Source organism: Myiozetetes cayanensis, unplaced genomic scaffold (assembly GCF_022539395.1).
Source record: "Myiozetetes cayanensis isolate MyiCay16 unplaced genomic scaffold, myiCay2020 scf5-8, whole genome shotgun sequence".
Classification (NCBI taxonomy): domain Eukaryota; kingdom Metazoa; phylum Chordata; class Aves; order Passeriformes; family Tyrannidae; genus Myiozetetes; species Myiozetetes cayanensis.
Genome location: NW_026087742.1, coordinates 26,511,573 through 26,536,812, shown reverse-complemented (window position 1 = coordinate 26,536,812; position 25,240 = coordinate 26,511,573). Strand labels below are relative to the sequence as shown.

General features: G+C 40.1%; 1 protein-coding gene across 2 annotated transcripts in view; it reads right to left on the bottom strand.

The window, feature by feature from the left end:
* Window positions 1-25,240, bottom strand: part of CASR (calcium sensing receptor) — a 73,685-nt gene that overhangs the window by 33,835 nt on the left and 14,610 nt on the right. For both annotated transcript variants that reach the window (XM_050333221.1, XM_050333220.1), the window contains exon 2: window positions 6,123-6,568. In XM_050333221.1, the coding sequence (XP_050189178.1) occupies window positions 6,123-6,307 (185 nt within the window). In that variant the 5' untranslated portion in view covers window positions 6,308-6,568. The remainder of the gene's footprint in view (window positions 1-6,122; window positions 6,569-25,240) is intronic.

The following is a 25,240-nucleotide window of genomic DNA, read 5'->3' as shown; positions in this document are numbered from 1 at the left end:
AGAAGCTACAGGTGTTTACAGATACTATTAATTAAAATATGAATAGGATTTGAAGCAAGGAGCCATATTCAGGCACCTCATCTAAGAGCAAAAGCTGAATGCATTACCTACATTTAAAGGGAAGACTGCTGAGAAGCTGGGAAGTTCAAAGGTACCACTACACTACTGTGAGAAGCTTCACACATTTGAGTATATGTAAAAGTAAATGTAAGCCTGCTTACATTAAATTATACAGGTAAAGTAGGACACAAAGTTATTTGGCCTGCTTGACAGGAATTTGGTTTTATTTTTTTAAAATGTCACAAGGTGGTATCTTCAGATTATATCTTCAAAAGCAGTGAAGTGAACTGGACTGTCATACCCATGACCTCAAATAAATATCTGGCATTTAATTCAGTAAGTGCAGACTAAGGCCCATGATACACAGTTGCTTTTATTTTCCTTTATGACATATGCTCCTGATTAGTGTATATTTACATCATAAAGCCTGTACTTCAGGTACTTGAGTTTGGATGATTTTATTTTGGAGGAGAAAGGAGAGTAGGGGCAGTTTTCTGGGAGCTAGACTCCAAAATATCTTTGAAACACTTTCAATAATTTATCTCAAACTAACCTAGGCAGGAGACCTGCTGTTCTCCTCAGCTGCACCTCTGTCGGTAGCAGCATAAGCAGATCAGGAGAAGAGGATCAGATGGGATGGGGACACCACTCCTCACTCTGTTTTCTCCAACACCTGATAGATCTACAGACAAGCTCTCATCTTGTTGACTAATACACTGTTGTATCAGTACTATAATACAGATATGATCAGATGAAGGTAGTGCTGCCAAACTGGTCTAAATGAAGCAAAATTTTTTTCAATTTCTATGAATAGAAATTTTGTGGATAAATTCTCTCCTACTGAACTGTAAGATCCCAGAAAGGGGCTGCAGATAGGCTCCTCTTGGCTTGGTGTGTACATGAGTGACTGGTAAGAGCAGCCTTTGAACCTGGCAGTAGGTCACACTGATGCAGCCTGACCTCCTGTGCTATGTTATGGCTGTGATTAATATGAGTAGTCACTGGAATGCTCTGTCATCCATGCAGAAATTTGACTTGTAATTTCCATAAAGAAACTGCACAGGATTTACCAACAGAAGCAAACTTTCATTAGATTTCCAGAATATTTAAATAGTTTCTGGTATTTTCCTGGTGGAAAACAAGCAGCCTCCAAAATTTACTTTCTGTCAAATTACTTTACAGGTATGTTTGCATAGTCTTGTATTTTAACATTTCTGAGATGTGCTGTTATAAAAAGTGGCCATTGAGCTCTAAATGAGAGTTCAATGTAAATAATTCAGAGCCCACAGGTGTAGATGGGAATTTTTATTTACACCAATTCCATCAAGGTTTCCCCTCCGATGCCTATTCTTCACCCTGTCAGTGTACTCAACCCACTGATCTTTCTATTCTCAGAGAGAAGCACAAACAGAGAGAGAGAAATCAGAAACAATACCTTCACAAATCCTCACTGTAACTGTCACATCTGCAGAGGACAGATGTGCAGCAGACCAGTATTCTACATACTAAATGTGTCTGTCAAATGGTGCTCAGAATGGCTTAAATGTCTCAGTCAGTGTTTCAAAGCAAGGGTATGCAAATTAAGAGACACAAACTCACTGCATGGTTTAAGCTCCCCATAGTTCCATACCCTGTTTGTTTGTCTGGTTTGGTTTTAACAACTCTTACTGTCTGCATCCAGCAGGGAAATTGCTCCTGATCCTGGTTGATCTCCATAAAGAAAGAATTCACAACCTCCTGTGTATTCACGACCTTCATTTCTCACACTCACAAGGCACTAAGCAATAGAATATGAAGGAAAAGAAGGAGGAAGTAATGTGAAAGCTCTGAATGCAGCTTTCACTTACCCTCCCATATCTGACAGGTACTTATATTCGAAAATGGTGGCAAAGCCTTTTGTCTCACATCAGCACCCCTCCTTCTCTAATGGTTGCATGCACATACTAATTTCTCTGTCCTCTCTAGATTTCCAGTAAATTAATTACATATTATTGCTGCTACTACCCTGTTATTTCTAAGCTATGCAAAGGGGAGACCTTCAGTTATTTGCTGGATTCCTGCAGGCAGTAGGTATAATGAGTTGCTTACCCCTCTTACAGTCTAGGACTATGGGTGAAGGGTATTGTGCAGAGCAAAAAAAAAAAAAAAAAAAACAAACAAACAACAATTTCAAAGGTGAGTGGAAGAAAAAGTGAAAAAGGATATAATTTCATCTTATGGAAAAAAATCCTAAATAGCTTGTTATACATTCAGGTCTGCAGTGGGATTAGCAAATAAGTCTTCTAGGGCTAGAATTAAAATTCTGTTCTCTCAGATGGACAGACAGACTCAGTGGGCTAAAGAGTCCTGGAGCTGTACTCTGTGAAGTCCTGCACTATGACACAGGGAGAACGTCTCACCACAGTTTCACATCCTAAACACTATGTGCCACAGTGTGGGGACCTTGGCTAGACTGCTGATCAGAATACAGGAAATACTGTTAAAAATTATGGCCTAGCAACACCATATTGACAACACTGTATCTCAACTCAGTAAAGATATATCCTTACTGGAAGCAGTTCATTACAGTAAGAGGAATACATGGGTATGGTCCATCTGTGCAATAATGCCAAGAAAAAGACTAACGATACCACCATGACCACTACTGCTAATCTACCTGAAATCAAGAAAGGGCGGAGAAATCCGGTTATGAATAGGCCTCTGTGGGTGCTGACAGGGAATGGAATGGGGGTCAGGGCTTGGTTGTGCTGTGCTCAGCCTCTGTCTCCGCTGCACACATCAGATACGCATCAGCAAATGTTATAAGGAAAGTTGCTGCAACAGCACCGGAGGCACACAAAGACAGAGGGTGTATTTATATCAAATGCGGGATCCTTCATTGCTGAAACAATAAACAGGAAATGAAACTGCTCTCACTTTTTGTATTCCTATCTGACATCAAAATCACAAGTATGTTTTCACTTTGGATTCTACAACTCAGTGCTTAAAGCACAAAGATGCCTTTTCAGTAGCAACATCACAGAAAGACAGATTGTTACTCTTCCCTTTTCCTTTCACTGCTGAGTTATTTATACAAATTTCTGAATAATCATGTGCAAGGTATGCACAGTATGTTCAGGCCATTATGTATGCTAAACTGCAGAGAAAGATGCTGTGCCACAAGAGCATGAAGAATGTGAAAACTGAAAAAGCGGAGAGAAAACTGTCCTATCCATTTTGTGAAGCCCTGTTTGAGAGCATAAACACGACACTGAACACAGCTAAATGTGGGGGAAAATGTCCAAACAGCACAGATTAGATTGAACAGTCCTCAAAATAAAGGAAAACCACATTATCTTAAGTTGTTTGATACTGAACTCTATATAGATAGACCACCCACAGGGTTTCAGTGGGACCCTCAGGTCTTGTCTTAGTTTCAAAGCAAGGAGCTTCTCATACGGTCTGATGACTTGCTGCTGCTGCAGCCCCATGTGGGAGAGTATGAGGAGAGAGAGAGGATGCTCATACTCCCAGAGTGACCTGAGTCTAATTTTCTAATGTGATATGAGACACATTTTCCTAGGTCGTAAAGAGATAAAAGCTGCACACAGTTGTCTGAAAAGGGGGCCAAGTATAAAATTGATTAGCCTCAGCTTTGAAAAGATAAGGCAGTGCTGGAGAAGGCTCAGATTTAGTATCTTTGGTTTAACCAGGTACAGTCACATTTATTTCCCAGTCTACGGAAGTTCTTGATGCTACAAGACTGGGCAGGTTTACTTTGTGAGGGAACGAGAACATATAGGAGTTTTTTCTCCCCCTAAAAATACGAGTTTGATAATTCCAGGCTAGTCTATTGCCCAGAACTGAGGAATCTCACATGTGATATGTAAGATTCTGACTCTTGACATGAAGAATGTATTGGACTCAAGAGTCAGCATGCACAGTCCTGCCACAGCCTAATATCTAATCACAGAGTCCAAAACCAAAAAGAACCACCAAGTCTGTGTTGAGAGATCTCTGTACAATACGAGTGAGAGGAATTTTCTGTCTTCAATACTGCTAAAGTTAGAAAATCTTTCAGGAAAAATATCTGCTCTCAATTTGACATGTACCAATAACAAGGAATACACAAAAAGTTCCCATGTATTAATTGTCTCCATCATTAAAATCTGACGACTGGTCTCAAAAAGTCTTCTCATTCCAACCTCTTTTGAATTAAACAGTTACTGCAAATGGACATTTTCTGGCAAAGACCTGTGCAATGAGGAACTTCCAGTCATCTCTGGTCCAATCATTCCCCTGTTCCTTTTGTAGTTTCTACTGCCCTGCAGCCAGATCTCCAGCCTTCATTCATTCTCCATTTGCATTATGCTGTCAACTCCCAATTTATCCAGTTCCTTGAAGGACAGCAGCAAATGCCACAAATGCCTGCCTCTGCAGTCACCTTTTTTCTCTCTTGCACCTGCAGCTTCTTGGTGCAGAGGTAAGAACAACACAGATTTTATCCAGGCAAATTTGACTAGGAGGATGCCTTTTAGCAGATCAAATGCCACCCAGAAGATCTCCCATTGTGTCCTTAAAACACCTAGTCTGGCTTTTCAGGATTTGCCTGTTGTTGGCACTGCTACCTCATTACCATGCCTTTTGGCAACCACACACTTGTACTACTTGTGGCAGAACATTTTCCAGTGATCCGTTTCAATAACGTGACCATGTCAAGACAGTCACTGAGGCTGAACCAGCATCGAAAGAATTGAAAACTACATTCAGTTTGCAAATATCTACATTGTCCTGCCTTCTGCCTGCAGCAGATAAAGAAGACAATGGAGCTGAAAACATTCCTTGCTTTCCAGCATTCCACTTTTAAAATGCTGCATTTGGGAGAGAAAAAGAAAAAAAGATGGAATGCTGGCAGTTACTTGCTCCATGAAGTAGAAATCCCACATACGTTTAGTTTATGACTTTCCTGTGCTGGCACAGAAGCTGCCAAAATAATATCTGCTTAATTACATTTCTGTGTGTTCCCTTTGAGAGCATCTGGGGATGATCTCATAAAGTAGATGGACGTGTCTTGCTCAGTGTCTCAGTGGGAAACCACACCTGAAATCTGTAAGCATAGCAGGAGTGCTGTCAGCCATTCTTCACTGCCATCTGCAACACGACTATACTAGATTCTCAGTGTAGGATGAGAGGTCCAAATAATTCCAAGAACATAATTTTTCACATATGATTACAGAAGAAGCCCCATAACACTGAAGTGTTTTCCTGTGCATGGTCATGAGAGAATTCCACAGGAATTTCTTATATTTTGTTTATACGATGTTCCAGTTGCAATCAGTTTCAGTCTCACTTTCCCTTTTTTCTGTGTATTCCGTGCAGGGTTGTAAGGTTAAAAATTCCTCATGTTTCACCACAAAAATGGCTACATTTCAATAACAAGAGGAATTGTTTTCATGTGCATTTCTCCCTCCAGGGTTTACTGCCAAACACCAAAGATAAAACCTATATGCACTGTTTACACAAAAGAAAAGGACTCTGCGTGAGGAAAGCCTGACCTTTGTAAAGGTCCTAAAGAGACATCTATGTGTTCAGTAGGATTTTTCAAAAGCAGTGGCCTATCTCACTTTCACCTATCCACTTTAGGCAACTAAACTGTTTGTAAAAATGTAGAAGATGACAGACAGACGAGGAAAAAAACCCCAAAACAATAAAATTTGATTTCCAGTCTATTTTGCTATGCATTACTTTAATCAAATGAACTAAATGGCACTATGAGTTCTTTTCTGTCCTTCTGCTAGGAAAGCTAATTTTCAGATACTAATCAAATATCCACCGTGAATGGCCAGATAGATCAGTATATTCATGCTTTGGCAGCTCCAGGTAGTACAAAGATTGCCCTCTTTTGCTGTGCAAATATTATTTGTGTTACTGTTTAACTTGTTTTTTCTATTATTTACACCAATTGCCTCTAAAAGCATCAGATTACAAACCATATTTACACAATGTATAGGATGTCAGTTCAAGTCAAGAAAGGTGAAGACTTTGCCCAATAAAACTTTTTATTTTCCCTTTTACTAGCTTACCTTATACACTCCACTGATTCTGGTCTTGATTTTAGATCCTGGTCTTTAGCAGCCACTCCAAAATGAATGGGGAACAATCCTCCAAGAATAATGTCTCCCTTCTTCTGTGCCCGTTGGTTTGGCCCATAGGCAGCAGTGTTCCAGGTAAATAGCAAAAGAATCAAGCAGCAGCTATACAAAGTCATTGTTCCTCTTTTCACCAGGGAGTTACAGGATGCAAAATTGGTAAAGATGATGTAAGAAAGCGGATGTCGAAATGTCTGAGCTTTTCCTTTCCTTAACACAGCACAGAGAGGATTTGGGGCACATGTTTGCAGAGAGATGAGCAACAAGGTGGGAACCACTGTGCTGGTGTTTCTCCCTCTGTCTTCTCCATTGCAAAACAACTATTCAGCAGTCCTTCTTTCTTCATAACCGAAGCATTATGGAGAGCCCATCTCTGAGAACTGCAAAAGAAAGACTTGAAAAGTGATCCCAACTACACACCAGTGCTCCCCATTGCCACGATGGTTCTGCTTTGTCAAATCACCCCCTCAGTATGTCCCCGAAGCTGCCCCCACTCAATAACCATGGGGTACTTTACAACCTTGACAAAGTAAGCCAGGCACCCCGGTGACACCAGCCACACCTCCTCAAACAATGTCACCTGCCTGATTTTCTGTCACATATGTAAGGGCACATATGGGCTAAATCTTCCTGTGTGATTGATCACAGGAGATGCTGAGGCGTCCATGAGCAGAGCACACTGTGAGACCTGGCTGGGCAAGTGGGAAAGAAGGAAGCATCAAACGCAGTAAGAATCAAACCTTCCTCTGAAACAAATAACTGATAATCCTTTGGTGTTGGTCCATCCCCTCCTTTCCATTCATTGTTCTTAACTATCCTGTTTGAACTTGCCCTTGCTAAAAATGAAAGAAAGTCACAAGAAAGAGTTCTTTCACCTTGAAAGGGAGAACGACTTTCAGGGAAGCATTTGAAACCGAGATATTTCTCCATAATGAAACATGAAGGCTTGAAAGGTTCGGTAATCATATCATTGAAAGCTTAGCTACAGAAGCCTTTGAATCCTGCTTCCTGGGGTTGAGAAATATTGCAGCTTCTCTGTGCTCAAGCATGTCTACAGGCCTCCCAGATGAAGAACTAACTTAATTATGGCATATGAAAATGACTACGGCTGTGGGGGAGGAGGCAGAACAAAAAATTCATGAACAGCTCTTCAGCCTATTTGGAATACGTCTGAAAGCTAGTAGCAAAAATCTGAAGTTAGTCAAAATCAAAGTAGAAGCTAGGCATATATTGTTAATCCTGAAGACAGTTAATTGCTGAAAGAAGTCATCAATCACTTTTCAAGTGCTGAGAACCTTTTTTTAAGAATGCCTTATTATGAACTAAATGCACCTAGACAGATTTGATTTTCACCTAGACCAAAAAAGGAGCTACTGCAGGAAAAACTGTGATCATGGGGCTTCTTCTAATAGCCAGTCTTACTGATGGTGCAGGCTGTATGACCACCAAACACTTGAAACTATTTCATATATTCTTTTTATAATGAAGGTCAGGTGCAGCAGTTAATGAGAGAAGAGAGACAAAGCTCTCATGGTTCTCATGCCTCTGTGGTCAACACACCGAGACAACTGGGCAGACACTGCAATTCTCTGTGACAGGTCCACTCTAAACTATTCTTTGGCCCTGGCTTGAGCAAGTGCATTTATATTGGCAAGGGCAATCAAACCTTTGGCTCGATATCAAAATAGGTCTAGGTATTGGCATGTGGCCCTTTGACAGCTGGATGACAGATCTTTAACCAGAACCAGGATTAGGAGGTGACAGAGCAGTGTAACAAGTGAGTGTCCCCAAGCATTTGGGTTCACAGAATCACGGAATATTCTGAGTTGCAAGGGACCCACAAGGATCATCTGGTCCAGTTCTTAAGTGAATGGCCTGTACAGGGATCAAACCCTCAACCTTGGTGTCATTAGCACCATGCTCTACATGCTCTAACCAGCTGAACTAATCTCATTTTTCCTGGCAGATAGACAGTGGTTTTGGCTTCTTCAGCACCCAACAGAATAAAGAACAAAACACTTTTCCATGTTTCAGCTAGGGAAAAGTCATCTTTATCCCACCACTTATGGTTTCAGGAAAGATATAAACAGTAGTAAAGTGCTGACACCGTGTACTGAGGTGAGGACCAGCCCAGGTGGGGCCAGCACTTGGAGGTGAGGTGTTTGAAACAGGAAGAATTTCTGAAGAGACACTGCAAAGAGATGGGATGATCTGACTAAAGCTGTTTAGCCCAGCTCATCCCCTCCCCTGACTCCCTTCCAGATGGCAGAGACCTGGGGGATTGCATGCTCCTTCAGGGGCAGAGATGGAGACAGCCAGCAATGGGGTCCCCTGAGCCTGGGCAAGGAATGTGCACAGGGCTTAACCAAGTTGGGACGGGTCAGTGACTTCACCATCTGCTGTGGGAAGACAGTGAGCCTAAGACCACAGCCTGCTGATTTGCTACTCTATTTTTCTGCTTTTCCTTTAATAAGCCTTTTTTTTTTTTTTTTTTTACCTTGGGAGTTACGCGCTTACAGAAAAGGAAACCGTTTTCATTGTAAGCAGATAGACAGTATAATTTAGTTTGCTGGGATGCTATGGAGGGGTTTGGGCTGATGCTACTGAATATTTAGGAACAACTCTTCCACACCAGAGAGTACATGGCTGAAGTATTAAATGTAGGAAAAATAAATTCACATTCTTATTCCTCTTTTCTCACAGTAGACAAAGTCAAAAGATCTAAACCGGTAAAATACAGTTAATTTTAAAACACCATTTGCAGCACTTAGCAGTCCAAGATGCCATTCAAGAGCATGACGATGGAATAGACAATGAAAACAAAGTTATTCATTCATGGTATATGATAATACTTGGTATCCCCCTGGATAACTTGGAACCAGGTGTTCTCAGGGAGAGGGCACAGAAATGAAATAACATCAGAAGTGCTGCCTGGGAACAGGATGGGCTGTGGATATATAAAGCATATCTCCGAGGCAGCAAACTGAGGGATAAATGTCCAAAGATGCACTGGCACAGAATGATATCCAGAGAAAGTAAAACTATGTATATGCTCCCCTCCCTGTAAATCTCAGTTGTCAAAATTTACAATTGTCCATACCTAAATACCAGCTATAGCTGGAAACCCAAACTCATTTAATGGGAGACACAGGTCTTCCAGCTGCTTTCAAGTGCTCTCCATGCCTGAGGATGACTACATTTGAAGATACTTATTTCCCCATGAACAGCAGCAAGCTTGCTGCAAGATAATATCCTCTAGTATCAACTTTTGTTGTGGCAAATTTCCCTTCAGGTCTCTTTTCTTTAATTAGATTAAGATTATGAGCCTCTTCCTTACTAAAGGAAAGCATCATACAGCCAATGATTGAATTACCTGCTAGTGTGTAACTCCAGACATAAAACTTAGCAAATCACCGGTAGAAATTGTACTACTAATAGAACAAATTACTGTGGTCCTGCAATTTTCAGCTAATAAATAAAAGAAGATTAAATTAACAAGCAACTGAATTAAGATGGAAGGTTGGAATCCATTGCTATTTTTTCCTTTGCAAATGTTCTTACAAGTAAAACATCATTTAGTATTAGCACATAAGTTCCTTGCTTATAAGCTCTTCAATACGAGCTTTTCCCTGTACATATATTCCCTGTATATATATTCAGCAAACATTTTCCCTGTACATATATTCAGCAAATGCAATTCTGTAAGACTACTTATGCAAGAAAAATAAAAAAAGGGTAGTCATTTTCATATTTTTAATCCCCCTTCCCTTTTAAAAATAATCTTCAATATTTTCTCCACTCTTTTTTGTTAACTACCAGACATCTTGACTCTGAACTCTCTTGGAAGTGGAAGTAGCAGCTATCTCACCTACGCTTCAGTGGAGGAACTTAAAGTGGTTCCAGGAACAGCTGAGACATCAGGTGACTGTTGTCATGGTAGAAACAGCTGAGGTGGAGAGAGATGGTACCCAGGGTACAGCTGTGGGTATTTGAAAGGGTTACAGCAGTTGGTACCGTTTTGCTAGTTGAATGAATGTTTTAGTTGTCAGACTAAACCATGCAGAAAAGCCAGAAATGTTCAATAAACCTTTATTCTTCCGGTGAAAAGAACTGAATGGCACACTCCTAGCATATATTACTTATGAAGTGCTTATTAATCAAACAGTAACTAACCACAAAATACAAACAGCAGCTGCTCAAGTACCTACAGTAGCTGAGTTGGAAAGGATCTCAAGGAATCATGCAGCTGCCCCCTAGTCCAAGAAGGGCTCAGCAATAGTAGTGCAATTCCTGGCGCATTTTCTCTAAAACTTTTTGAGGAAGAAGACCTGTCAGACACCCAGGGCAGCCTACTGCAATGCTTCTCTGCTCTTACCAAAGCAAATGTTTTCTCATGTCTAACTTGAACATTTTTTTTTTTTTTTGTTACAGCTTAAGGGTGTCTTCTCCCATTTATCCCGTACAGGCCAGTGCCTCCCTGCTCATAATCACCTTATTTGGGATTTGAATTCACCTCTCTCTTTTCTCTTTTTTTTTTTTTTTTTTTTTCCCCCAGACAAAGCAAATTAAATTAATTTAATTTTTTTTCCATAAAGTTTCTTTCCTCAGCTCAGATTATTCTTGTTTCATTCCTCTGGCCTCTCTCCAGCATGTCTCCACATCTAGTGCAGACCAGTGCCCAGAAATGGCCACAGTGTCCTTGTCTGGCCCTTACAAGTGCTGAACAAAGTAGTAGAATTTCTTCATGTGTCTTGCATGCTACAGCCCTGTTTACACATCTCAGCATGGCACTTGTCTTTTTTGGAACAGCATGATATTGTTAACTTATGGCAGATCATCAGCTGAACACAAAGCAAAGTTCAGCATGTTTATATCCACAGAGCCATGAAACCGTGCAAGAAATTTTCATTTTCCAAAAGGTTTTCCCTCACATTCAGTTCAAAGGTAGAATCTGCTAAACTTCATGTGATCATCCTGGTTACTAACAAGGAACCCACATGCACAAGCTCAGCTGAGACTCTCAGGCTTTCAGGACCTTTTTACAGCAGAAAACTGTGGAAGATTCCTGATCATGCCTGTGGCAAAAGGATTGTCCCAGATTCAAAAAGAGCAGGTTTGTCCTGTCTCCATGGGACCTAGATGTCCCATGGCCAGAACAGTCTGCTTGTGAGGTTGCACCCAGAGCCGGGTGGTTTGGAGGAGCCAAGCTGCTCACCCACCCCTTGGGGCCTGCTGGGCACAAAGGAAAAGCTTGGGAGAACTCCAGCTGCTTGTCTACAAAGCACTGCTCCACTAGGAGACTTGTACAGAGCTTCTTTGTTTTGACAAACCACTGTCTTCTGATGAAATGCTGCTTTGTCAGAAAATGCTCAAGCACTCTCTCTTCGGCTTTTGTTTGTTGAAGTTTCAAAGTTTCTATAACTTTCCAGCAAAACTCAGTCAGGAGCTGTCGAATCTGATAAAATAATTACTGGCTGGAGAGTTATACCTTGTGTAATGCAGGTGCCAGAGCAATTCATTAGCTTTTTTGTAGCTTTTACATCTGGAATCATTAAGCCTCATTTTAATGAAGAGTTGCAGTTTGCCACAGTGACAGAAACTCTTCAGCAGATATCCTGCTGTAGCTTGAAATTCTTTCATTAATTCAAGGTGTAGGGTTAGATCATGCTAAGGTTGCAGCCACAAGCAACGTACCTGTCCTCAACAGATAAGGAAGAGGTTCAAGTAGAACAGAAAACAGAGGATATATGTTGTTAACTTTGTGTCCAATCATCTCATCACTCAAGACACCTAAAGAAGGGTACTTCTCCGGACAATGGACACAGGATACAAGCCTTCATATTTCCAAGAGTAGACCAGGCTTCTAGTGCTGAGGTACCATGACAATGCAAGAAAACGTAAATTGTTCACAGTTGTCAACAGAGCAGGCATTAGCTCAGCACCTTTTTGGTCAAAATGAGGGACAAGCACACCAAAGATGCAATGAAAACCAGACTGCTAGTGTGCTCAGGTGCAAGAGCTGTGCTTGAGCTTTGCTTGGAATTAAACTGCTCAATCTTTAAAGGAGGCAAGTATAAACTGAAAATTTACTGGGAAGAACTTATTGCCAATGCAGAAAAACACAATTCTTACCCAACACACTGCATAGAAGAAGAAGATTTTTTTATCTGGACAAATAGCATGATTGGGAAATAGAATCTCAGCCTTGGAAAAGTTTGGAAAGTTCAGATGGGTGTAGAGCAAAATTCAGATGTAGAATAGGAGTCTTCTAAAAACATTACCCGTGTGCTTGGTTTTGAAGTAAATAAAAAACATGAATGCTAGAGCTTTTACTGAGAATAAGATTTTATAATACCATCATGATCACAAGACCATCAGCATCACCAGAACAGTATTTCCATGCCCTGCTAGTATCTTGAGGGTGTGTTATCTGTTGCAGAAGGAATGTTTCTGTCAGGAATTAAGATGCTAATACACTATTAGACTACAGAAAATGTATGCTAAAAAATTATGCATTACAGTCACACCTTGCATTGCAAAAGCTAAGAGGCCAAAATCACAGCATACACATCAACCATAGTATTAAAGAAGCTGCTGAAACTCATAAATAACAATACCTGGCCAGTTCAAATGAAGAAAGCCATATACTCAGCACTGGGAGGAATAGCCTGTGAAGGAAAGATAGGCCTAAGAAGATGTTTAGTTTGGTCATGAAAAACCTGAGTACTTCTGCTAGGGTAACATTCTCAATTCTCCAAGAAAAACTGAATATTAAAACCAATATCATAAATCAGGTAATTGTAACAGATTTAATTCTGCTACACCTGATGTTGCCCCACATTGTTAAGTTTGTCCATGAGTTACCATTTAAGTTTCCATGATTTTTGTATATTTAACATTATTTTTATGCAGCAGCCACATCTTTAGCTTTTCTTTACTCCTAAGATCATATATTGGTGTCCAAATAATACAGAACCTACTGTGAAAAAGTGTGAAGTCATACCCTGATCTGTGTTTAGCACTACAAAATACCACAGTGACAGAAATATGCCCACGATATCACCACTGATATTCTGCTCAACACAGAAACTTGAGAATGAGGCCTAAACTGTTAGAGATGTTGTGGACTGACAGTACGGAAAATGGAACCAAGAGTAAAAAACCAAAAAAGAACACTGTGTTTCAAGGAGTCTCAAACACATCTGGCTGTAGCAACAGCAGTCAAAAGAGCATCAGCTCCTGGCTCTTGCACAACCAGGTAAAAATCCAAACCTTCCCACAGGCAGCATTTACCATGCATGGATTTAATGTGGGGTTACAAGGCCTCTGATCTCCCTTCCACTTCAGTCCTGGCCCATGAAGAACACACAATCCCATGCCGAGCAATACAGCTATGATTGCACGGCTTTGTAGCAACTGCCTTTCCATCAGGCTTTGGGCTTCACACAAAACTTTTCAAGTAACTTACATCAGTGTCATGTGCAACATCCCTGTTCAGTGTGATTTGAGTCCTGCAATGTGATATCCCTTTGTGGAAATAATTCTGTGTTTACTGATGATGGGAAGGAAAAAAGCAGAAGTGGGAAGAGAAAATACCTTAGAGACTCATCGGATGCACTCAGTGAACACCATCAGCAAACACAGAGCTATAAGTGGTTTTTGAGTGCTTGGTGGAAATCTCTGTGGAGGGTGACCTATGTCTTTGGAGTAATTTCTACACAGATGTGGCTGTAAAGCAGCCTGAGAAGCAACTCAACGGACCTGGAGCTACAGGCATGACTGGTTTTATTCTTCTGAAGGGTGTTTTCTGCAATAAGAGTTAAGGCTCGTTGCTACAAGACATGTCACAAACCTCTGAAACAAATACTGGAAGGGAATAAGACAATTCTGCAACTTGTCATCTTTCCCCCTCCTTTGCCTTCTTCAGTACAAGTGCAGCAAAAGTGCATGTATGTTCACATAAGAGGGAGCACTGCAATGCATGAGGTTATCAAGGCACCCTACCAAGTGAAGCATTCTGCTCCGTGCCCAGTGCTCACAAGGAAATGGCTAGACAAGAAACAACATGGGACGAATTCATGAGATTGCTTAATGAACTGCTAAGAAACACTGAGGAGCTTCAGCACCAAACAGGAGCCATGCAGAACAGCAGGGCTTGGCGGGATTTCCAAGTCCTAGGAAGTTCCAGAGCCACAGCAGCCAATTTGCAGCCTTTTGGGAAGCTGCCCTAGACCCACCAGTTATTGACTATGCTAATTTTTGCTGGGAACTGCATCAGATCCTTGAGCAATCTTAGATATAGAGACTATAGGTACCAGGGAATCCATCTTGTCTATTTCTTAGGGCTCTCCTGTTTTGCCTCTCTGCATTCCAGATTCCTGCCTTCTCTTGCTGTGCCATGGTTTACCAATTTGGTTGTTTCCTACACCTCCTGTTAAAAGTATATCATCTTATCTGTTGTTTTAAGTGGATGAAAAGATGCCTTGGATATAATACCAGTCCAAGGCTTCTTGGTAGTTTCAATGATTTTTGTCTTCATGTATGGGGAAGATTAAGGGAGACCCTTAAGATTTGCAATAAAATAGGAGGCAAAATACTTTGTTAAAGTAGAATTTTTTATTAAATTAGTTTCTCTACCTTTCCTTATTTCTAAAGAAAGCCTTATTCACCACATCAATTCCCCTGTAGGCAAAAGTCTGCATCTAATAATAATCCATCTAATAATAATCCAAGAAAATACATTCCACTGACAGCTATTTTACCCTTATTTTTGGGATGTGGCTAGACCCTCCTGGACAGATGGAGAAATAAAGCCTGGGGGATGCTCTGATGCTCTGCAGAATGAAGACACTTTATATCCTTGTGGTATTGTGCAGATGGCACTGGGATGTGGTTTGCAAAATTAGAGTTGTTCAGACTTTTGCCTGCAGGTGAAACAGCCATGCATTCAACCTGAGTGCCTTTCAGGGTACCTTACATTCCTGCATATTATATATACATTCCTGCGTCTCAAGCAAGCCTTTCCTCTACATTAAACGCAGAAGTTTTGCCAGCAAGTGTCACTCAATTAAGAATTTCTCTTAATTCCTAATTTTTTAGGATTAGTATCTTTTCTAGGTCTGTCCTGAGGAGGTATACAAGTGCTAATGAGTGCTGTGTTTGCAACCCACAGAAGTGAAGTCCACCACTTCCCTACAGAATGACCCTGCACAGGTAACTGGGAAGTTTCTTCATCCTTCCCAGCTCCTAATCTATCTTCTTCCTCAATTACAAGAAACATTTCTGGGAACGACAAGAAGACTCAATCCCCTAGCAAAGTCCTTCTTCCTCGCTCGGCATGCCCATAAATCAGTATGAGTGTGTTACACTCTTTGCATCAGGCCACTTCTTTTAAGATGAGCTTTTCTAAAAGCAAGTGAGAAGAGGCTTCAGTTCAATTCTGTAATATCAATAAATGCCAATCAAAGAACACAATTTATGACACTGCTCTAGTCTGTCTTGGAAAGAATAAGGAGCAACTATCCTAGTTATCAACTCCTGAATGCTTTATACCATACACTCCCCTTTAATTTTTGTCTGTCATTCTTCTATTTAGAAAATAACAGGTTAGAAGGACTGGACACTGGGGGAGGCCATTTTGAGCTGTTTTTTTCTGTGCTACATCGTGAGACAGAAAAGAATAGAGGAGTAGTGGGAGAAATGCCAAAGCAATCAGTCATTTGTAAGTAGCTAAAATTACACAATTTAGTCCAGTGTTATTCAAAGGAGATGTCACACTTTTTGATTGGCCAGCATTAGATCTGCTGGTTAGCAAGCTGAAAGATCAGGGGACATGAAATAGCAGAATAAGAACACTAGAATAAGGAAAAGCATAATTATCTTTTTGTATTTTTCTGACTTGACCAACTTTTGATCGTTCCTTTACAAATTAGCAAGAGCAAATGAGTTCAGAGCATATAAATAAACATGAGAAGATGACTCTGGTTTGTATCAACAAAATTCTTCTTTCCAAAACCTTCTACGATGCATCAATATTAGATGCAAACCACTAAATCTGTCCATTAAGTGCAGCTTTTAAATAAACTAGGATAATATATTTCTGATTACCATTGGGTATGGTTTTTTGAAAGTGACGTTATCCCACATCCGTGTCAACAGATGTCAAACTGAGTATCAGCTGAATCAAGGCTGATTCAGGCTTTTCTCTAGCTAAAAAATAAAATACAGATCTGAGAGCTGCACACTTTTTCAAATCAAACTTTATCGGGTTGCTTACAAGGGAAAACCATATTTTGCTTGATTATTCCTTTTAATTTATTTGATTTCTTTTTAAAAATCTCTACATCTGAAGCAAAATGCTTTATTTGGTCCCCCTTTCCCCCCCTCCCCTGCAGAATCCTCAGTGAACCAAACAATAAGGACAACTGTAATTCTAAGCCAGTTTCAACATAAATCCAGTTCAGAAAAAACACTTAAGTATGTGCTCAACTTTAGTGAGACTTGACTTTAATGAAATTTAGTAGATTCTAAAAGCTTAGCATGTTGTTTAGTGGTGTACCATATCACAGACAAAAGTAGCCCTTGGCTGCCTGTTCCATTCTCATTAATACTATTATTAAAAACAAATAAACACTGACTTTGTCTTGGATGGTTTCTTTTTACGTTGAGTCCAGCAGAATGTATTAGTAAATTCTTATGGAATTTTTGTCATCTTTTTTTCTGTCTTTTCTGTTATCTTTCTAGTTCTCTGCTGTCCCAGGATGACTTCCTTTCTTTCTCCCTCCCAGTTTTCCACTGCTTATTTTCTCTTCTATATGATTTTCTGAACAGAATAATTATTGTTCCTTTTCCAGTTTTCTTCTCTCTCTTCCTTTCATTCTAATACCAAAATGCTCTTTTCTATTCTTATATTTCTTTTGCCTGTATACTATGTGCAACTTCTTCCTGTTAAAGGAGACATGAGGAAAGAGGATCCCTGGGGAAAGGAAAAAACAGATTTAATCTAAAGGGGGTCTAAGAGAGCTCATTATAAGAGTTAAACTCTAGCAAGGATAAAAGTTCTGCTGAACACATAAAATCATTAAACATAAATCAGTGGAAGCAGAGAGAAGAAACACAAGAGTAGAACTGCAGGCGTGAGGGGAGGTGAGTGACGGGCACAGACAAGCACATGTCCCACTCTGGTCCTACAGTGAGAGAAGGCAGGTTTTGCTGCCTTTCCCTTGCAGAGCTGGCTTGTGCTAGCATGTCCCACGGGGGCTGGAGGCCAGGGAGGAATACAATACTGTGTGCTGCACACTGACCCCTGAATGGGAACAGTGACCCTTATCTGCCTATGCAAGGTGCTAGAAGATCAATGTGATACACAAGGACATGTTTATCACTTATGGTTATTTATATTAGTCACCTAAGAAATGCTGGCTGGACCTGTGGGTTGCACTTTCCTGCTGAAGATGTCAGTAAGATGATACCACAGACCCATGACACACAGCCAGAACTGGCAAGTAGCAATACCAAAGCAGCAGCACAAAAGCAGTCAGGTGTCCCTCGTGCCTGTTGCTCCCCCTGCCCTCTTCAGGGATGCATCCTATTATTTACAAGTTTGTATGAAGCAAAATTTCCATGACAATTTGTAAAAGATGGAGATGTCAAGTGTAAACATTTTTTCAATAATCACACTTAGGTTGTTTATAGAATTCATCTTGAATCCTACAGATGTATGTTTTCTGCCCAGTAATGTAGGAGGATGATAAAAATCGCCATCCAGATGTCAATCAGCAGTTCATTTGGTATAAGAGCCTGCCTCTAGCAGTAGCCAATGATATCTACTTAAAAAAATGTTGTGCTAGGCAATTATAGGGCTAATGTCTTACAAGACACTAACTAGCAGTCGGTTAAAGCCCTAAGGAAAAAGTTTTGTGAAAAACAGCCTTAATTTTATGAAAGTCAGCCCTAGAATAAAATAATTGACCTCTTAACTTTTTTTCAAATTCATTTCTCTTCACAACGAGACTCTAACATTCCCCTGAACGAAATATATATATCCCTGAGTGATATTCCCCTATCGAAAATTCCCTGTCACTCTTCTCAGCTCATACAATCACCTAAGATATCACAACCTCACCTGTGATTTTTTTATTGCATCACCATCAAAATTTTTATTGCATCACCATCAAAATAGGTCATCAAAATAGATCTCAAACCCTCACCTTAGCCTTTTCCTGATAACTTTGGCAGTTTAGCTTGAACTGCTGAGACAACGCAATTAACCAAATCAGCTAGATTGGACATTGAAGAAGACCAGGAGCATGGCTCTTGCTGGGGAGACTGCCCAGGTAAAGAGCATGCTCTTTTAAGAATAACACCTCAAACCACCACAACTAGATCCAGAGGAACATGTTTAATAATGCTCCAGTGTGGGCTTCTTTTGAATACATTTATCTCAATAGATCTATTATGCTTTTAAACAGAAAAAAGCTAGGAATTGTATCTTTCTCATTTCTAGGTTCATTTAGCTGGTGAATTCAGTATTGCAGCTGATTCTGCTAACATATTCTTCAAGAAGTTTCATATGATTTAGCTGGTAATTACTGCTTAGTGAGAGTGAAGGCAGCAGGACTGAAGTGCAGGTAGGGACAAGCAAAGCTATTCAGCTTCTAAAGTAATCTGTGTTCAGAGCAAAGGACTTCATCCATTCTTTTCACTGTACAAAAATAAAATTCATAAAAGTGCACGTGTTAATTTTCTTTCAGCACACAACATCTTATGTTCTTAAAACAGAAAAAGATGGAAAATTAACATCCTTTCTGGCAAAGCTCCTCTCTGAAATAAAGCAGGAGGTCCCCAGGCTTGTCTTTGAGAAGTTTAATTGCTAAGCTTTCTGTTCTCTGGTTTTCTAAATGGAGCCTTTTCCCCTTGTGTAAGACATTACAACATTATTTTTTCCAGTTCATAATTTAAAAATGATTGGTGAGGGATACCAGAGCTTCAGGGCAGGACAGATGACATCCTCCTCTGCATCATTTCTATATCCAGCACAGAGAGTTCCCAGCAGCTTGGGAGTAGAAGCAAATACAGGTTTTGTGTCATGGAAAGAGCTGAAGAGTGCCCTGCAATATTGCACAGACTGGAATGGTACTAGTGGCTTGAAGGCCCGCAGCTGGGAAGGGTGCCTGGATGCTGGAATACCAGCTGTCTGCCAGGACAGCAGAACTGCCCCGCTACAGACATAGGGGGCAGGGAGGGAACTCTTGAGCAGTGAGTTAAAAACTAATATCAGAACCACTGGAAGATACATGAAGGTTTTCATGGTTTTCACAGTCCTTTTTGTCACATTGTCCATGAATCAGAAGACACCCCCTTCATCCCTGAAACCCTAAGAAACACAGCCACAGTAACTGACCACAATGTGGCAACTTCTTGTTAACACAGTGCTTTTTAAAATACTATTTTTTAATTGACTTCCCCCTCACTCCTTTTTGAAGGTGATCCTTCTGGAACAGGAAAACACCCAGGGTCACACTCCAGTGAGCCCCAACTGCCTTGTCTGCCTGCCAGCTCTGCAGCTACACACACTTCATCTCCGGGACAACAGTGTGACTTTTGGAGGCTCTATGCCTCATTTAGCCCTGGTAATGGCCTAATTGGGTTGGAAAAATGCAGGAGCAGGAGTGTGATAAAGAAACAGCTCTGCTGTGCTTATTTAAGTGAGAAGAGAAGAGAAGAGAAGAGAAGAGAAGAGAAGAGAAGAGAAGAGAAGAGAAGAGAAGAGAAGAGAAGAGAAGAGAAGAGAAGAGAAGAGAAGAGAAGAGAAGAGAAGAGAAGAGAAGAGAAGAGAAGAGAAGAGAAGAGAAGAGAAGAGAAGAGAAGAGAAGAGAAGAGAAAGGAAAAAGGGAAAAGGGAAAACCCCAAACCAACCAAAAAGAAAACCCACATTTTCTACCTTGACTAGATATTTATGTGTGTAGCCTGGTTTATAGTGGGGCGTTATGCTGCCTGGTTGTGCTGTTATAAGGATTCACATGTCAAATGAAGGAGTACCACGAGAGTGCCAGTGTGTCCAATTCCAGTAATCTTTTCCACAGGAAACAGCCCCTCACCCAGGCTTCACTCCATCCCCATTTGGTTCTTAGGAAGGGCTGAGATAATTGGTGCTTTTGTTATCTGTATGGGAGGATAAAGTGAGTGGGAGAAAAGGTGTGAGAAGAAAGGCAGGTGACAAGAGTGACTCTTTCAGGAACAGGGATGGAAGGAGCTCATGCCATTAACCAAATGTTCATTCACCATTTCTTAGCCATACTTTCCATCTCCTGGGAGGAATCTTGCTATCATCTACCAAAAAAAAAAAACAACCCAACATTCTGCTCTCTCTTGAGCTACTCCTATAGTTTTTCCTGGCACCCTATAAACTGCCCAAAGAAAGAAATGCTACCCTTGCCCTTGGGAAATCTCAGAAAAAGAACTGGAGGGAGGAAACAAAACCCATTTATAAGTTTCAAAAGGTGAGGAACCTCTTCATTTAGGGATCTGTTCTCCAGCAACAACAAGAGTGCAATACCAGGGGATGAACCAGACTCCCCTTTACCTGAAGTGATAAAGACAAACCAAAAGTGTACTTCACAGGGGAAAGTGTGATGGTACTTTTTAAATGTGCTTTCACCTTCCCCAACAGGATACCCAGCTATTTAACTGATTTTTTTCCCTCCCTTTTCTCTCTGAGGGGGAGTCCTACGTTATCTCAGAATGAAGCACCCTTAAGCTGGAGCCAACACTGCTCATAACAGCATTGAAGTTACAGAAGTGCTCTATACTTGCCACTGTGTAAAGGACAAACTATATCCATTTCACTCTAGCATTAAAACTTCCAAGAACAGATATTTGGCTGATAAAATTTCCAGGGGACTCTTCTGTAAATCAGAACACATTCTCACTGGTGACATCTTAAAAACTTGGTTGTGTTTTGGGGTTCTTATTTACATCACAGCCCTATAAACATTCCCACTATCGCAACAGCAGGGGTGGCAAACAGCATGGAGCAAGCACAAGCAGCCAGTGGGAGGGAAAAAAAATCAGGGATTTTCAGGCAACCCCTCATGCTTCCTTTGGGAAACTCACTGGAATTTTTCCTAATAACTCTTTATTCACATTTCCTGCCTTCTTCTTATTACAATTTCCTTGCTAACTTGAAGTAAACTGTGTCTTGGTGGATGTGTTGTACCTGTCAAGGGGCCAGTAAGAAAATGATGGTTAAGTTTCCCAGGGCTATAGTGGTAACATAAAAATTTCCCTGTGGAAGCTCAATAAACTCAGCCACAGAATTGTTTCTGATGAACCAGAAATTTTAAGTGCGTGCCTCAATCTGACAATTGTCTAGGTACCAATACTGGTGATGTGCTTACAATTAGGATATGCAAGCAGAATGTGGCATCAACCAATACAAGAGGGCTTGTTCCATGGGTCAGGCTTGGAGCTTTAAACAGGACAAACTTTGAAAGTTTAGAACAATCATCATTCCCATTGACTGGTAGTGTAAAATCAAATGGGAAATGTAAATTAAAGTGTTAAGCCAATCCAATCATGGACCAAAAATACACTTCTAAGCACAAAAATATTTAAACTAAACTATAAGCTACCTGGAATAAAAGATGGCAATAAAAAATACTAAAATTCCCTGATTTGTAACATGGGAGAAAGGAGAAATTAAAGTTAACAACAAAATTCCAAGGTACAACGTGCAGGGAAATTATGAGGGAAATTTATAAAATCAAGGAAGCACTAAATAGTTAACAGAGGTAAAAGAGGTAAAAAAGACATTTTTACAAATATAAAATGTGCTTGAGACTGGCCACGAGCCCATTGCTAGATGCGGGTGATAAAACTGTAAATGACAATCAAAAAAGGCGGAAATATCCAATAAACATTTTGTCCTTCGCACACTGTTTTGCCCTTGGAATGAAGCTGTAGAATGTATCATCCCATATTACGTCAGCCCAACAAAATTCACTGTAGGTAATAAAAGGAGATGTGAGACGAGATCTGCTAAAATTAAATGTTTTCAAATCAACAGGCCTGGAGTCTTACATAAACTAAATGAGGAGTTCTCTGAATCACTAGTGTTGATACTGAACAACTCATGGAAAAATGGGAAAATTTCAAAGGGTCAGAGAATTGCAAGTGTATCTTGTTATTAAATATCTACTAAAAAAGGAAGGCCCGGGAAATTACAGGCACCAGTATAATATATATTATTATAAATATATTATATATGATAAATATGTGTCCCAATATCAATCTGTATATGATAATGAAATTGAGTCAGTATTCCTTCTAAAAGTCAATGAGAAATAAATATGATTAATCTGAACCATATTTTAAAAAACCCCACTGTTCTTTTTATGAGGTAATAAATAGATAAAGGCAACTATATAGAGTACAACATGGACATGTCCAAGGCATATTACTGACCAGTTTAAGAACTACAATTAATAGATTCAAAACTAGATCTCAAAGGTTTTGTTAAAGGGATGGTATCCATGAGAGGAGTAATTTCTAAAGATCACTCAGAGACCAATCTCATTCTCAACTTATTCTATATTTTCAAATCAGTCTCCTAGATTGTAAAATGAAACTGCATTTGTTAAAAGCTGAGAAAAACACAAAAGCTAGCACCGAAGAAGGTGGCTTTAATGTATGAATGATCACTAATTTGGAATATACAAAACTGCAACTCTCCCCTAGGCACCAGTGGTTTTCTGTGCTGTTCTCAAAATACTCATCTTTCTGGTGGGTCTGCATTGAAATGAACTCTATAACTAAATCTCATGTTTCAAGGCTTCTGTGGACAGCCTGTAGGAGGGAGAGGACAGTTCTTTTTTCTGATGCCCAATTTACCCACACACTCTAGGGTGCTTGAAGGAAGACAAAGCTTCACTGATTGGCAGCAGCTAAACTGGGACCCTGAAAAAGTTGCACCAGTGTCCTGTTAGGACACAAAGGATCTATTTTTTCTTAAGTGCGTATGTTGGTCTATCTTGCTCACACGCTGAGGGTCAAATTTAAAGTCAGATATGGAATTAGGAAGGAATTTTCCATCCCACAAAGACTGGCGAGAATCCCAAGCGCAGCTAACTCACTGTTTTCTCTTCTTATCTCCCTAGACTTGCGCAGGGAGATGCAAATAACAAACTTAAACCCAGAGATTTAATAGATTTACAAGATCTTAAAGAAAAAAAAAGGACATATTTATTCCGGGGATTCAATCACTGCATGGCTCAAAGAGGCTTGTTTCTCCTGAGCCTACGTGGAGCGAAAGACTTGCCTATTTTGATAAAGAAAGGGTATATGTGATGTATGTCTCACAACAGTTTTACTAAAAACTCCATGGCACATAAATCAAGCCTCAGGACTTAACGAAAGCCAGTGTTGTATAGAGGGTGCTATAGAGGTGTCATTGTCATAAAATGAGAACAATGTGGCACTGAATTCTGCTGCAGATCGTCTAAACTTTGGTTGTTGAGGAATAAATTCACTTAGCAGAGCTGTGATGTTTCAGCTCTTAGAGTCCATCTAAAAAAAATGCCCAGAAACCAAGCTAAAAAGTAGCCACTAGTTATAACTATTAAAACTCCTTTTGGTGTTGACATATCAACTTACTGACAAGGAAAGTGTTTCCTATAGTGTCAGCACAGTAAAAGTTGAAGTCTAGGTCACATGTATACTTGTCTCAAGCATAAACAAAAGAACCCTGATAAGTTCCAGATCCAGAGCCCTTTTCCTGTGGGTGCTACTGTAGTGAAGCAGAACAAGCCTGGCTTGATGTTCAGATAGCAGGCTAAACCTGCAGTGTTAGCAACGGTGTGATTCTTTGTTTTGACTTACACACTGAATAGAGCAAAGACAAAGCCTCAAGAGGAGAATAAATACAGATGAGCAAGAGGTTATTTCATTGATAGCTCGCTTTCATGAGAGCTGCCCACACTCACAAGGGGAAGTGCAAACACTGAACCCGGAACCCTCGAGGCTTCTCTCTAAAGTGATGTCCTACTTTGACTGTACAGATTCAATACGCAAAATGCACTCTTGCTAAGTCCAAATCTACCAGATCAGTAGCCATCGAAAAGAGCAAATATGATACAAAGTGAAAGGAATTACTCTTAAAATTAATCTATCAATAGATCTCCCTTCCCAATATTGAAAGGACAGACCAAAGGAGTACCACAGAAATGCACTTGAGCAAATCTGGATTTCTATAAACTAGAAAACTCTTTCAAGATATCAGACCGGCATTTAAAAAGTAGCACCACAACAGTCAAGGCAACAAACATTTACAAAGTGACTGGGAGCAGCAAATTTCATCAAATCATTCAACTCTTTTGTTGTTGATCTTGATTATGTCAGACAACATTATTAAAGAGCTTTGCTAAAGACTCAGAAAAATCACCTTTCCAAATTATAAAATGTCAAGGCAGACTGTTCCTAAAACTTCAGAAGACAGTATAATCACCTCTCTTGCTATTTGCAAAGACGAAGGAAACAATTTCAAACAAAACAAAACACCCCCTATTAGGAATCAAGGAGAACACAAAACTGCATTAGCATTTGTAACCTCTTTCTGAGCTCAGCCCATTAGCAATAGAAATGCCACTAAGAAAACAGTAAATGGAGGCACTTCAGTAAACAACTACATCAGTGAGATTTCGAGTGCTCACTGTATATGCCTAATTTCTTGTCAGCTTCATTTCTTGCTCAGTCATTTACTTGTGCAGTGTCTGCTTCCCTAGACTGTAAACAGATAATAATTAGCTTTGACCTCTTCTGTGGAGGATGGAGGATGCTGAGACTGAATAACTGTTCCTCAGCAAAATAAAAGAATATTATTATATATAAAATTATGATAATACTGCGTACTTCTTACATAGTTTCTCTCCAAGGATTTAAGACTTCCTAATAAACATTAAATTAATCCTTGCCACCACACTCTTGGAAGACAAATGATTCTTTGCTACAATTTATTTGCAAGGAGAACTAATGAGCAGCTAATGCTTACACACCTA